Below are 16269 nucleotides of genomic sequence, written 5' to 3' on the forward strand. Positions count from 1 at the left end.
GTTATGCAGCACTCTAAACTGCAGAAATATAATGTTTTTGCTTTGCAGTTCCTGTGATAACTCCTCGTATAAGACAGGACATGATCTGAAATTAGAGTTAAACCCTGCTAAGATACACTTTTCACAGGTCACAAAATGCAAAAGAAATCCTGGTGGGACAGGAAAAAAAAAAACATTCTGTTCCACAAACAAACCATATCAATTGATTAGCTACCAAAAGAAATCTGGGACATGTATTCGAGTTTACTGCTGGGTAACAAAGAAAGACAAACAAGTTTGTCTAGGTGGCTGGTGTACCATTCTGTTAAATACATAAATAAATACTGTATGCTTTAAAATAATTACATATGAATTTCTCGAACCTTTTAATGTTACTGGGTTTGAATTGGAACTTAAAACAACCAACTCTGTTTACTGCAGATTCCAAATGATGAACCTTATTAAATACAGTCTGAATGGCCATGCAAGCCCTTATTGACAACCTAATGCTGTCACGAAGCATCAACTGCAGTAATAAAAGACAAGTTCTGACAATTTCAATTCTGATTTACTCGCATCAACTGCAGTAATAAAAGACAAGTTCTGACAATTTCAATTCTGATTTACTCGCTGCACATGGATGTACAGTCTCCATTACCATTTCAAAATACACAAATAATCTCCTAATAACCAAGGGAAGCATCCAAAAAGGCTGAATTTACTACTTTTTTTTGTAAATAAAAAAGAAAAGCAACTTGACAATTATGACATTTTGTCTGTCCCTCAAAAGACAGAGACGTCTTGAATAAAACTCTATGAAGGAACAGATGCCTACACAGCATTTTCTATTTTAAATAACACTGGAGTACAGATAAAGCAGTTTTGCTTGGCCAGTTTTGTAATCCACTTTACAAGTAAAACAAAAAAGAATGACCAAAAGAAAATAATTTCTACTCTGCAGCCTAGCAGCAAAGAACAGGGGTGCATTTTCACTTGTTCCAAGGGTCCTGTTAAGAAGTGTTGAGACTTGAGACTTCTTTATTGTTCTCCAAAGGAGTCAACAGATTCAAATCAGCCCAATTAAAACTACCAACTAGTTTAATTGCTAGAACACCATTCTGGCTTTAGTATGAATAAATGTGCATGCTGGGAGGCAAGTATTATACCACTGTGGCTATTATCTTTTTGAGGATATTCGTCACTAAAAAACAGTGGTCCCTTAGTCACGCTTTACGAGATTTATTTATAGATGCAATGAGATTCTTAGAAATATGTTTGCATCTTAGACGTGTATATCCAATGTGTCCCAAAATCAATGGAGAGGGGTTTCATCTTTTAAATCCCTTTTGTGTAGCTTTCTTGGTCGCTGGTGGCCCACCACAAAGCGGCCGCAGAAGATAAAAAGATTTAAAACAAATCTACGCTGGACTTAATGCTATGCATTTTAAGAATTTAACAGCTCCGACCAAAAAGGTAATTGTCAATTAATAAGGCCATCGACCGAGGGGAAAAAAAAAAAAGAAAATCAATACAGCTAACCATTATTGTGTTCCTTATCTCCACTGAGGGTTGAATTTGAGCCTGTGAGGCTAAAGAAGTGTGCCAACCCCCTCCTGTAATATATAGCTGTGATATAGTAAAGCTGCAATGACTGGTTCCACTGCATCGATTTTAAGGGCAAGTCAACTGGTACCATACAGTAACACCACCACCACTGGGACCTGCGTATAGAAGAGGAAGAGCAGAATAATTAAATTGTATCCAGGGAAATACAACAATATCAGCACTCAAAAACATTCACAACTGCTTTAATTGCTACAGCCAGGAAAGAAACAAAAGAGGCAGAGAAGATGCCTGCAGTGCTGAAAGCAGCGGTTTCAACGCCCAACTCTGGCCCACCCGCTTTGCTTCTTACACATTTATTTGTAATAATATCAGACGCTCCCTTGGCAGCTACGGCGTTGAGATGCGGTAGTCTTTCAAGTTAACGTCCAAGTAAAAACAGATGGGCTGATTTGCATGATCCGTTTTTTAAGTAGTCCCAGGTACAATTAGTATTGTTATGTATTTGCATACCCGCAGCTTATGAATACAGAAACCTAGACAACAGTTTCTTAGATTCATTTTCCTTAGAAACTGCAGGCACTGAAGGAGTTAAGCTCTCTGTGGCACAGGCTGCTAACTGTACATTTTTACAGCACACAAGAATTACAGCAGGCTCTGACATACCTTCAGACTGAAATTCTGATCAGAGAAGCGTGGGGCAATGTGCTCTCCTTTGGCTCCACTGTCACTTTTTGACAACCCTATTAAAAGCTCAAGATGTTTCTCGGTAACCAATGCTCTGAGCTCATTCCAGCTCATGATATAGAAGTTATACGTAGCTTAGAATGTGAGGCTTTGAATATCACTACAGAGAATGCATTCTGACTGAACTCTACCTGTTAAAATGGCATCTGCAGTTCAAACACAAAACAACGTACCAAAATAAACAACATTACGCTAAAAATATCATTGCAAAAGACAAGACTCACAAAATAGCCCACATTTTCAGGAAAAGGGGTGAAGTTCAATACATACACAGTTTTATAGATGCAAACAGTATGCTACAAGATGTCTTGCTATCTTCATCACAAATGTCTTTGTGTCCTATCATGCCACAATAAACTAAAGATGCAAGTCTGACTTGCACCCACAAACATTTTAGCTCTCAAACGTATCTCCCGAGGCAGTATCATGGAAATGCTAATGCACTGCATATTACATATTATATTAGACAAAGTTGACGGCCCTATATTATCAAGGGGGATGTTCCTTATAAAGTGGCCACATCCTGATTTACTTGGTTAAAATCCAAGTGTAACTCCCAGCAGATGTTACCGACAGCTGTCATAATACCTGATGACATGGAAAGTATTTTTATATTTAGAGCCCGGTTATAGAACACTTTCTATTGATTATCACATGCACAGATTGTTATCTAGTCAATGTGGCACTGTCAACACTACTGCCTCAGCAGCAAACATACAGTTATGTTTATTGGACCATAACAGGAAAGAAAAAAAAAAAAAAATGGTGAGAATCAAGGAATCATTTTTACACTGATTTTCTTGGAGTCATCATTGCTTAACATATTTGGATTTGCTTAATTGCTTCTGAAATCTAACAAGGAATGAATGAATGAATGAATGAATAAATGAATGGAGTTTTGTATAGCCCATAACTTCCAATCAGCTCCTGAGAGCATCAGCTGGTAGCTACTGTACACAGAGTAAGTGTTGTTCAGAGTGAAGACCTACAACACTATGTAACACAATTTTTGTTCCTGGGTAGTAAGTGTTATTTCCTAATTGCTTATGCCTCAAAAGTATAGAAAATGGCTATTATTCCCCACAAACTTTGCTTTTCTGACCAGGACAGTGATATTTCAAAATACTACGGGCAAATGTGTGTCTTTTCGTTCACATGAAGTCAGAAAAAAACAACATATGAATCCAAATTAACATGTATTTATACTAAAGTAATACAAAAATGACTACAAAAGATTTAGAAGTGAGTAGTTTTTCGAGATTTACGATTATACTGTAAATACACTCTAAATACAGTATAATCGTAAATCTCAAAACTACTCACTTCTAAATCTTTTGTAGTCATTTTTGTATTACTTTAGTATAAATACATGTTAATTTGGATTCATATGTTGTTTTTTTCTGACTTCATGTGAACGAAAAGACACACATTTGCCCGTTTTCCCATTGGAAATAGTGATATTTTGAAATATCACTGTCCTGGTCACAAAAGCAAAGTTTGTGGGGAATAATAGCCATTTTCTATACTTTTGAGGCATAAGCAATTAGGAAATAACACTTACTACCCAGGAACAAATAAATAAATAAATAATTGTTACACAGTGCAATCAAATCACAGCTGATGGAGCCTTGAGGTGCTTCTGATTTTCTTTCTTTTTGTTTTTGTCTCTAAGCAATACTGAGAAGCTGTACTTTTGATCTGTCACAAAGTAGTGTTGTACATGAAGATCATTGGTTGCATCTATTGATTGCACCTACAGGTACAGTACAGCGTAGGAATAATATAGGTGCAGGCATGCTGTGTCATGTACCCTCTGTTATAGTCGTAGTGTTAGTTCTGCACATCCCTTCAGTCTAGATCGCCTGATCAAAATGCTTACAATAAAGTTGAAAACTGCTAGCTCGTTTTCCACATGGTAATATACTGTAGTCCAACATGATCTTTAAAAAGGCCGACAGACATGGCCTTTTTTATCTGTTAAACTGAAGATGAATTTTCAGACTCAATTACAAGTTTTAAGCTTTCCTGCCACCTAGTGGTTGCTGTTTGTAAAAGCTGCTCCAGGGTTGCAGAAAAGGTCTGCAAGATAAAGGGTGAACCTGCGCACCACTACTGAAAAATGTTGGGGGACACTCCCCGAATAAGTGAGCAGTTTGGATTAGACTAATTTCTTCTGAACAGTAAAAAATAGCATTTAAGCATTATACACTGAAATACATACAGCCTGTGAGGAGCACAAATCTTGCATTACCGCATCTAATGTTACATTAAGCAGGTCAAGATTCATGCTTTGTGGCCTGGGAAACCAGCAGACAGTGTTTCTAATTATTATCTCTCTCTTCTTTTTTTATACAACCATTAACTGTTTCACTCGTACGCTCCTTTAGTTTTGACTTCCGTTTGACAATGAGGCCCCCTGCTGGAAATGAAATGTCATGTACATGCGTAACCAAGTTCTGTCACCACTAAGACTTTAACTACACTGTCTTACCTGCCATTACTATAACTGTATTTCCACTAGTCAAGTTATAATTAACTGAAGTTCTCAGACTCTTTTCAGGGCACTGATGAGATACTTACAGTCTAGGACTCCTCGTAGGCTCAGGGGAGCTAACATTTGTGTTGTTGTAAAGATTAAACCGAAAGGCTGTAAAATTATGCAAAGCAAAATGACAGGGGACTTGTGAGTGATCTGTTTATCCACTTTTCATTTGTTCTACCCTATTCGAATGTTGCCTCACTCGCAGCAGCCTACTTACCAATCAGGAGGACTAAAGACCAAGAGCTAGCCTCCACTGTTGCTGACAGCAACGAAGCGACTGATGTTACCAAGCTAGTGAACCGTGAGGGCCCCTTCTGAGAGATCTGTGATGCTCCAGTGCATGAAAATCTACTCTGGCCTTCTGCTGTGTGTGATCTGTGTGACTGCAATGGAAGAAGCTGCATGTGGATAGTGCTGTCTGACCAGTCAAACAAAAAAAAACAAGGTTATTTTTGAGACTGTTTGATAAATATGTGATACGTCTGATGAGCGCTGTATTATCCTTTCTGAAGGGTTAAACCTCAGGAGTTTTGATTAGTAAAGAAAATGAAACGATGCAGGACTGACTCCTGTTTCATTACACCGACTCCCACACTGCATTGGACTGTACATGTAATCTCCCATGCTCTTTAATGCAAATGCTAGTTGTGCGTTTCCTATTGATCATTATTGTCTGTCTGCTTTTATCTGGCGTCAGGGAAGACTGTAGCTTTGAAACTAGTTCACAGAAACAGAACAGATTTTATTTTTTTAAACAGGTTATGTGGTCTATTGGTTAAAGAAATAGGCTTGTAACCAGGCAGTACCTGGTTCAAATCCCAGCTCAACCACTGACTCGTTGTGTGACCCCGAGCAAGTCACTTAACCTCCTTGTGCTGCATCTTTGGGGTGAGACGTTGTTGTAAGTAACTCTGCAGCTGATGCATAGTTCACACACCCTAGTCTCGTATTTGTAAAGTGCGTTGTGATGGTGGTCCACAATAAAAGGTGCTATATAAAAATAAAGATTATTGTTATCATTATTATTACTATTAATGTGTGGCTTTTATGCAGAAAGTGCCATCAGGGTCTTGTTATATAGCCCAGAGGTGCGCTGGGTTTGACAGAGGGATACAGAATGAAAGAGAGTTTTACAGTCAATGAAAACTTTGTGGCAATATTATCCACATTTAAAAATCACATACAGTATACATTAACTTAAGTGGTGGTAAAAAAAAAAAAAATCATAGACCACTAGCAGCCTTGTAGTATATTCTTTATTAAGTTTTAACAGTCCTAAGCAATAAAATTTTGCAAGAAATGAAATAAAACTTGTTTTTAACAATTTGTTTTTTAAATAATATTTGTTCTTTATTTTTCAAATTTATTGTGGTCGTTATTTTACACAACAGTTATTAGAGCAACTGAAAACTGAAAGTGTTGAGAAGAATTGAGAAGTAGTACATACACAATGCCATTATACATGGTAATTTTATCATTGTGAATTAGAGCCTTTTGCATTTGGGGCACCTCAGTATAATACACATCTATAACTCGGTTTAGTCAGATCAGGTTGAATTGCTTGTATATAGGATGTACACAATATGGGTCACTTAATTGCAAAGTGGAATTCTCATTATACACCAGAAGTTAAAAAGGAGATACAAAACCAGTCCAGAGCAAAACCAGTAGAGTTCTGTACAGTACCTTCTGGTGGCTCTTCCCTGAGATAAGGTGGCACCTCTTCATTGTTTGTGTTGTCTATTTCTGAACTTGCATCTTCCAGTGTGTCCGATTCGGTGTTGGGTCCCTACAGAGAAACAAAAAGGAGGTGAGCTATAAAAAGGGTCACACTTCGGATGATAACGCTCCTGCTCACACACACACTGTCATTACAACACCTCTATGAAATCTCGGTTCGTTGAAGGTTTGTAATGATACAAGGATGACCCAAATCCATTCTCCTCTCATGCGATTTCGGAATGGATAGAGTGAGTGCTACAATGAAATGACCCCAGCAGTGAACTAATCTATCACATGCGAAATTCATTTGTGACAAACTGGCTGGAGAAGAAAACCTTAACCGATACTTAACAACAGGTACTGTGATGGGCATAAACAAAATCTGGCAGTATTCTCATTTCTGAATGTCCATATCTGCTTTGAGACCAAACCTGATGTCTTAATGATTAATTTTGGTGGGTTCATTACCTTGGAAACAAATGGGAGACCCTTTGAAAGTTTATTGCAATGAAAATAACTTGTTATGAGCTAATCATATTTTTGTAATATTGTGTGGGTCTATTTTATCAAATGGTTACATATCTAAATGTCTCTTGAATAAAGTTTCACGAGGAAGCAGGTCTGTATTTTGGGAGTATTTTACACATTTTATCGTCACTCGTCACAGAACTAGCTTCTGGACAGGGGTGCGCACACACTGGTCTGCAATGGTTTTGAGGAAGGTCCGATATCAAACACTGCTTTTAACTTCAGACAAGCTATGCTTAAAGGTCCGTTTGGATTTCTATAAACAAAAACGTTACAAAGTTACAACATTAAACCAGAATACTATAAAAACAATTGTTCGTTTGCTACAGTAACGAGCTGTCAACTAGAACGTTCTAGAGATATAGGCCTACATTAACTACCCCCACCCCCCTCCCCCCAAAAAAAAAAAACTAAATGCTAATTTACTTTCTAGTGTAATTTATTCTGAAATTAGGCTGTTTACGATTAACATTATTTACTGTTAAGTAAAACACATCGTAATGTATGCAACTGCAAAGACTGAATAAACGTTAATGTCCATATATGGACAAGAGGTACAAAACGGAAACTGCAAATCATGCACAACAAATAAATGCAATATTAACGTAGGCCTCGTCATACATCTTTAACAATGATGCATGCGCTTTTCATTACTTCCAGAAATAACACACTCGCTCACTGTAAACAGCATCAGCAATTTACAAATGCGGATTAGAGCCATGCAGCGGATAACATCTCACCATTAACACGATATCGGCGAGTTAACACATAAAAAAAAAAAAAAAAAAAAAAAAACGTATTAGAAAATAACACTCTAAATCAATATTAATGATGGGGGTACCTAACAATTATGACATTACAACCTTAATTTCAGCAACAACAACAACAACAAACCCACCCTCAACTCACCTTCATCGCTGCAGCTATTATTGCAACAACGCACGGGTATCAGCGATGACTCGATTTTTTTTAAGCAAAGACTGACAGCGAATGCCAATATATTTAATATATAAAAAAAAAAAAAAATCTTATTTGTTTGTTTGAGCTGCTTAAAAATATTTGAGCATTAAGCTCTGCGGTGTTGCTGCTCTGCTTAAATGTAAGCGGACGTGACGTTTGAATGTTTATATTAAAATTGGCTTCAGGCTGTGTTTACAAGTTATATCCGCAAGAGGGCAGCCGCTCCTTACTTTCAGGACTAGCCGTAAACACACCGTACAGTTTTATATTAAGTCTTTCCACAGTTGTAAAGTTTGCAGTTTCTGGTTTCAAGTACATTTTCATTAACTTTATTTTAGCCGTATGCATTTCAGACCTCAAAAGCGAAGCATATTAACTGTAATATTACGTTAGGTCTGTATATCTATACATTTGCACAGTCATTTTGCGCATTACCATGCTTTTCCCTTTATATTTAATATCTATGAGATGTTTGCATTTATTTTGTATATTGTTGTGGCCCTAGACCGACTAATAACACCTATCTGTTGCTAGACTGCTAGCTCTCTCATTATCTATCGATTTAATTTAACCTGATATGTTGTCGGTCAGATTCCCATGGATAAAATGACTCGGCTTTCGAAATAACCTATTCCACATCCCCTGACAGTATAGCCTGGAAATTTGTGTTATACAGGATCAGTGGTGGGAAAAGTTATGTCATTATAAAGGCTGGTGTACAGTGATATACTGTATATACTACATTGCCAACACTTATCAACAAAATTACCAACTGCCCTGAATTAGTTTCTCATGTCTATATCTTTTAAATTCAGTGAGCAACAGTACAGTTCCCCATCAAAGTTCCCCATGATGTTTTTTTTTTTTTTTTTTTGTTCTGTAACAGCCCCTTCCCTTGTAAGGAACATTTTCTCAATTAATACCTAGCCTTATCATAAAATGATATTATTGTATTGTAGAAGTCTCATTATATCTGCTTCTAGATCACATGGTTTAATTTATATGCTCATTTATTAATTAAGCTAATTATTTACAAAGTAATTACTAAAAAATTGCAGCTAGGGAGGATTAACATAAAGTACATATATATATAGAATATTTTAATGAAGTAGAAATTGCTTCTTTATTATTATTATTATTATTATTATTATTATTATTATTATTATTATTATTATTATTATTATTATTATTATTATTAAAATTATAATAGTAATTAGAATAAAACATGCTTAATAACCCTATGGTTCCCCAATGCATTTTTCTTTAAATATCCTGATGTATTACAGTTTCGCAAACGACACAATATAAATCATATCCGTGGTAGCAGAAATCAACATTACACAAATAAATGAAATGGTGGATAATGCATGCCTGATTCAATTAATTCAGTGAAGCTTGTCCACTGTTGGGTATTAGGAAAGAATCTGCAATGTATTCAAAGTTAACACAGTTTCATCTATCTAAAAGACAGAACAGAGCACGGGATACAAAATTCCATCTACTCTATTTAGCAATGTATATACACTTTTGTACAATAGCCTATCTGTATGCATAAACGTGTTTTAATTTTTCTTTTGGGCCACAAAAAAGCAATGTGCTTCTCTCTACACATCCCCAGTTTGAAAAATGTTTATAAAAGGGTTCAAAGATCAACGTTCTTCACTAATACAAGATCTGTCTCAATTGTGTTAATGACTCAATGATGTTTTCTGTTTTCCAGCCCTGCTGATGTGATTAACATGGAAAAAACATTGCCCCCATTTATTATTCTTTTGGTTTGATTGCTCTCCAGACCGATAACGTTGAACCACAACAGAGTAAAGCATACTAACTTGGAAGTAAAAGAAACGTGAACTATTTCTTTGCTAAGGGTTTTGTAGGCAGATGGGTCACTAAGCTATAGTACAAAGTGAAATCCTGCATTTCTGATGCTACTGTTAGAAGCATTTCACACATGTTTCTGCAATTCATAGAGACTGCTTTACGTAAGTATGGCAGAGATATGCATGGAATATTTATTTTGAGCCACTTCTGGTTTTTAAAGCGGGTGTTCACTTCTCTCCAGAGAGATTTACTAAATCATCTGTGAAAAGAAGTGATGAAAAATCACCCAGAAGAACTGGATTTCAGGTGCAGGAATTTCAACTACATACTGATAATTCGTCTGTGTGTTTTTTGTTTGTTTGTTTGTTTTTTTAAGGATTGTTCATTTTTTGACAATAAGAAAAACAAACACGATTGAACATTTCTGTTACAAGACTGAAAAAAACAGGAATGTAATCCAAGGACCATTCTAAAGTTGCTTATATCCAGTTTTGTAACAAAAAATTGTGTTTCGTTATTCTTCTTTCAGAAATGGTGCTAGTGGCAGTTTGAAGTAAAAGGCTTTGCAAATTTCCCCCCACAATTAAATATACTTACTATTATTTTAAAATAAGAATACAAAACATATTTGATCTTACTTTGTGTTCACAGTATAGAGAGCAAGATACTTCAGATACTAGTCTATAGCCTAAATATACTGTTATTTATTTATAAATAGTTAATCAAGTGACAGATCATCGCTGGCAAGGGATTCTGGGTCATCCCTTGTGGGCCTAAAATATACGACGTCTTCACCTTATATTATCTATATAAGCTTGTTTTATGTGAGTTGGTAAACAAGAGAGAAGATTCGAAACACAAACTTAACATACCACGTATTGCATCGCTGCGTCTCTTGTCTCCGTGCATTTCAGCACCAAGGACAGAGAAAGAGCGCGCGGTGGGACCGTCGCAGCAGCACACTCACGCGTGGAAGAGGAGGTCAGTGTAAGCGACCTACAGGAAATGTATAAAAAGTTTCTGGTAGAATATCCACGCTGGGCGTTGTTTTTGCACGAGTTTAAACAGTTGTTTTGCAATGGATGCGAGCGGCGAATCGTACCGCTATGTGGAAAGCATGTTCATAGCATTTGATAAAAAACGGGGTGAGAAATAATTTTTTGTACTGCAAATGACCATGTGGTTGAATAGTTGTACAACTGTTTTTGTAAAAAGAAATTGCAACACGTATATTTGCCCTTTGGCCTATTGATTGCGACCTTTATCTTATACATGTAGATTATTGCTTTATTTTATAAATCTGGATCAGGGCCATTGAGCATTGTAAACTTGCTCTTTGTAGATTTGATTGACTTTTTGTGACAGAATAGGCTACACAGTGATGTGTCGTCGATTTATTTCATATTTCCCTTAATTTTCAATGCAGGGTAACAATCGATGTTTTGTAATGTGTAGCCGTACTGATGACCCTGTCCATAAAACTGTATAGGACCCCATGAATATGCCGGCACAGCAATGGCTTATGAATAATATCCTGAATCTCGTATTGAGAGTGAAACATGAACTGAGATGGCCCTTCCAAGTCTATGATAAAGATAGCAATGGATGCGTGGACAAGGCTGAGCTACTGGAAAGTATCAAGGTAAAGCTATTGCTATAAGGCACTGAAACAATGGGCTCTATTCACTAAACTTTAAAACCGCTTTAGCAAATGTTTTGTTAACTTCTTAAGACAGCCATCCACTGCTACTGAAATCCTCACATACTGCAGCACACATATAGTGTTTCATGCATCCACTAGGGGCACCGTTTTTTGCGGGGGACAGGTGCTTACACACTGGTTTACCAATTGTCCTTGGAGAATCAACATGAGTCTGGCGGGCTTTAAACTTTTAAGTTTTAAAAAGTCGCAGGATGTAATGGCTGAAACAGAAAATAATACAACTTGAATCCACACAACAAGAAAACATATTATTTAAGATAACTCTGTTATCTCAATTCGCACACCAAGTTGTTGTTTTAGGAAACACACACAAAACAAAACAAAACAACAAAACAAAAAAAAAAAAAAAACTACAAGAAACGTTGTATTTTTCAAAGTATTAATGATCTGTTTTTTGAACTTGACAGTACACTTTGTGACTTAGGTTCACAGTGTTTGTACTTATAACAATAGATTGTAACATGCTTTTAAAATTTATACCATGTGTTTTTAATGGGTAACCGTGGTTTTAACAATGCTATACCATACCTAGATTTCAAGGTACTCAAATGTATGTGATATTCATAAAACATTTCTAGACACCCCTGACTTTTCTTGGTGCAGGTATTTTGCAAGCACGTCGAGCCACTCCCCTGACGTTTTGACGTTCAGCCTTGCCTATGCGTGGCGTGGCTCGTCAGCGTGTTCCTCAGCTGTTTGTCCACCTGACCAAAATGGCTGTCGGCTGAAGGATAATGGTTCTCTGCGAACCCAGGAATTTTGAAAACATCAAAAGAAAATATGAATTAGATCGCATTTGCAGACTGATATTCTTGTAAAGCTCTAAACATCACACAGGTCGAGATATAATCAGGTAGGACAACCGGTTAAGATGTTTGCAATATTTTGTTTACGAGGCTGAGCACGGACATCGCCTAAATAAGACGTAAAGCTAAATAAACAATGCGGAGACTTGCATTTAAAAATATAAACATATGTATTTCCTTCACTGCTTTTAATTGTTGCATTAGTTAAACATCTGTATGATATTGTATTATATGTATTTGTTGTTGTGAACAAGTATGGTAAATATAGACAATGTTTGCATACATAGACGCATTAGGTGTTGTGTAGTTTAAATGTCTTGCACTAGTGTATTTCGCTTAAGTTTAGGTCTGTATTTACATTTGAGAACGCGTACATGATATATTTAGAATAGATATACAGATACATCTGGATTTTCCTTGGCTTGACAGAAGTAGTATTTTCGTTTTCGATGATCTGATCGTACTGTTCTCTATTTTGTTATTCAGTACGTTTATCCCCAAGGCCTAGCCCGTGCAGGCTGGCAGAGTTCTGGACTATGTTAATCATATTTCAAAACCATATCCTTTGGCTTTCATGGAACTATACCACAGTATAATTTAAGCGGAAACCATACGGTGTTTAATTGGATGACTTGCATGTATAGTCAAACCTGCTGGTTTAAATCTTTATACAAAAAAAAAATAAAAATAAAAAATAAACACAACCACTAGACGGATGGTGTCCTGCCAGCTTTGCTGCGAGTATAGCAAATGTGCGAATCATTAAAGTCTTTAATCATTCACCCACTGTGTGTTTTTGATTTGACGTGTGTCCTGGTTTCTGTGTTCTCATTTATGTGGATTTTTAGGAGCCCGGTTAATACCATGTGGAAGTGGTACTCGGGAGACGGATCAGGCCCTGCCCAAGGAGTAAGTACTTCTGTTTCTGATGGAAAAACAGTGGTCATTTGTGACAGATTTGGAAGATATTACCCATTCAAGCACATGTATAATTGCATGTGAGTTAGGCCGCCTTATTTCATAAAGCTATTTTTTCACTTTTAATCAAACCCATTTGATTGCATGCAGATAGATGCCAGCATTGGTCACAGAGTGTTATTGCATCAATGGTAATTTCAGTGTTAACGTTGATGTTTGTTAAATATTGGTACATCTGTACTGTATCGCTACACTAATTGCTAGTAAATGAAATATCTGTGTATTAACTACACTGGTTCTTAGCTGCAGTCATTTTCTTGTTATGCTAATCCTCAGGCTCCAGACTCCCAGGAAGGGATGAACCACAAGTCAATGGCTGATGTATGTGAACAGCTGGCACAGACAGAACAACTAGTTGTACAGCTAAAAGAACTGATCCGGGAAAAAGATAATGCCCTCCGTACCAAAGATGAACAGATTAAGGTACTAAATACAAAGTGGTTTACTGTTTTTCTGCAGGCGCCAAAATTCTTTTAACCATTTCATTACATTATCTGTGTAACAACTAAAATTAAGGATACAAAAAATGAATACAAATGTACCTCCGGGAACCTTAAATTGAAATCAAGTGACACAATGAGGATTCGTCTAATGAAAGTTGTAGTTATTTTGTTTTAAGTTGAGATGGTGAAGGTTTTTAATTTTTTTTTTTTTGTAGTCGGAAAAAGAAGCATGTGAAGCCAAACTTTCTAAAGTAAAACTCCAAAATAAAGCCAAAGTCAACTCCTTAAATTCTCAGCTGGATGAACTAAAGAAACAGTTGACACCATCAGGAACAAAAGAAGCAACGGCTGGTCTGAAGAAGGTGGTCTTTTTCTTATGTTTCTTTCTTGTTACAAAAATACCTATTTGAGACAGAAATATCTATTTTTGTTTTATAGGAGATGTTGCATTATAGTATCTATGCCAAGATAAATAAACAACGAATAGCATTGTAGAAATTCTTATGCCACTACCTTTGATAACCTCCAAGCTTGACTGTGTATATGGCGCTGTAGGACTGAATGTTTGCATAATTTGAAGATTTTGCTGTCTGTTTATTGAATTAAAAATGCTAAATGCTTTCAAATGATTTAAACCCAAGCTTCTGGAAACCTCTCTGTAAATCCTTACTAAATATTGTTTTGTGGGGTGGGGTCTGATGCTTTTAGATGACACTTGAAACAAGACTTGTTAAGGGTTACATTTTGTGAGGCTAACAATTTGAAACATTTTGCTGTAGACAACTGGAGATGGTAATCAGGAGAATGCAGCAGCAAGCCGTGGAAAAATCCTAGTGCTTAAGAAGAGAGTGGAAGAACTGGAATCACAACTTTCCCAATGTAAGGCAGAGTTGAAAAACAAGGTAAATCTCAAGTACATTGTGGGCCGCCTTAAACCCTGTGTTCCATTGATAAACGAACATTTGAATAAATCAGGGATGGGTTATTACACTGGTACTCAAAAGGTGTGGAATTATTGTAATAATAAAGGTTCCAATTCATTAACCATTGACATGTAGGTAATAAGTAGTTTTTATTTTCCTACAGAATGCAGAGATTGAGACTCAGAGACAGCGTGGCTCAGAGATGGATGCCATGCTTGCAGAGAAAGATAAGAAACTTTCTGAAAAAGAGGCTTACATCATTGACCTCCAACTGATAGCTTCAGGAGAGAACCCTGCTAGAGCATTGTCTACACCAGCAGAAGAGCCAAAGGTGATTGCCCATGTAGAGTAAGACAGTTAAATAGATTTAGTAGACAATTTCGTTTGACCTGTATGTGTGGCCCACAGCAGTGTTCATGTTTGCAGTAATACTACAACATACAGATATGGACAGGTTTGTAAAGACAGCATTGGAACTCACTTTCCCTCCTTCCTCTTTTGAGAATTTGTATTTGAAAGCATTCACCAACACCTTTTCTTTTCTACTTGAGTTATTTCTTATAGTCTTATACTTGTTCGTTCTACAGGTTCAGATGACAGAGAAAGACACTCCGTTGCAAGACCTTCAAACGCTTGTCAAGAATCTTACAAAGAAAGTGGAGGAAAGTGAGGAGAAATACAGCATTCTAAAGGAGCAGTCAGAAAGTCTGAAGGAACTTCTTGTTACGGAAAAGAAACAGTTTGAGGGGAAAGAAAATATGTACAAGGAAAATGTATGGGTTTTAATGCTTCTATATGAGTTTTGTGTTTAGTAAACAATTTTTGCACTGTATTCAACACTTTTTTGAGTTTATTTCCTATGCATGTTGCCTGCATGTCATAAAATGTTTTGCAGTGAGTGGAATTTAATACAATGCTTTATCACTTCTGTTTGTTTTAGATCCAGACATTCAAAGATATTATTATGGAAAAAGAAAATAATCTTGTTGAACAATACCAGAAGCATGAACATGAGCTCTTTAAGCTGGCAGCAAAATCCGATGCTAGTGCTGAACTGGAACAGGTATAACTCATAATTATTATATTCCAATTCATTGTAATGAATACAAGAAATGTAGCAGCTTGAACATTAGCAGTGATGTACTGTAATTATATTTCTCTAGCTCTTTTAGGTTATATATTAAAAACCTTGGTGTTGTATACGTCCTATATCGCACAATATTCAGCTTGATGCCTGTGGAAACTTCCTTACAATAAAGTAAGGGTCTAGTTAATGATGCCGCCAGTGTTTATCTCTTTACGTGTTACAAGAAAAACGATTTTTTCAAGAGGGGGGAAGCTGATTGGTTTTAATTGGCCCTTGCTAGTTGCTGAAGACCCTCAAACAGAAACTACATGAAAAGGAGGAAGTGCTGCTTGGAAGAACCCAGGTTGTAGATGTGTTGCAGAGGGAGCTGGATACCAGGGATCAGCAAATTAAGGTAGTGGTTTCAAATGAACGGTCGAGTTGTCGTATTTTCATTCAGCTAAA

At 36.6% G+C, this 16269-nt stretch overlaps 2 protein-coding genes across 2 annotated transcripts in view; one reads left to right on the forward strand and one right to left on the reverse strand.

The window, feature by feature from the left end:
* Positions 1 to 8189, reverse strand: part of LOC121330204 (transmembrane protein 263-like) — a 45678-nt gene extending 37489 nt beyond the window's left edge. The window contains exons 1-2 of the mRNA XM_041276545.1: positions 7991 to 8189; positions 6518 to 6620 (exon numbers count right to left, since the gene is read on the reverse strand). Of these exons, the coding sequence (XP_041132479.1) occupies positions 6518 to 6620; positions 7991 to 7996 (109 nt within the window). The 5' untranslated portion in view covers positions 7997 to 8189. The remainder of the gene's footprint in view (positions 1 to 6517; positions 6621 to 7990) is intronic.
* Positions 8190 to 12297: 4108 nt separating this feature from the next.
* The window catches only part of LOC121330385 (golgin subfamily B member 1-like), a 28229-nt gene continuing 24257 nt past the window's right edge, over positions 12298 to 16269 (forward strand). Inside the window, exons 1-9 of the mRNA XM_041276866.1 lie at positions 12298 to 12441; positions 13243 to 13303; positions 13649 to 13795; positions 14031 to 14177; positions 14595 to 14717; positions 14902 to 15069; positions 15326 to 15511; positions 15679 to 15801; positions 16106 to 16219. Of these exons, the coding sequence (XP_041132800.1) occupies positions 13259 to 13303; positions 13649 to 13795; positions 14031 to 14177; positions 14595 to 14717; positions 14902 to 15069; positions 15326 to 15511; positions 15679 to 15801; positions 16106 to 16219 (1053 nt within the window). The 5' untranslated portion in view covers positions 12298 to 12441; positions 13243 to 13258. The remainder of the gene's footprint in view (positions 12442 to 13242; positions 13304 to 13648; positions 13796 to 14030; positions 14178 to 14594; positions 14718 to 14901; positions 15070 to 15325; positions 15512 to 15678; positions 15802 to 16105; positions 16220 to 16269) is intronic.

Source organism: Polyodon spathula, chromosome 17 (genome assembly GCF_017654505.1).
Source record: "Polyodon spathula isolate WHYD16114869_AA chromosome 17, ASM1765450v1, whole genome shotgun sequence".
NCBI classification, from domain to species: domain Eukaryota; kingdom Metazoa; phylum Chordata; class Actinopteri; order Acipenseriformes; family Polyodontidae; genus Polyodon; species Polyodon spathula.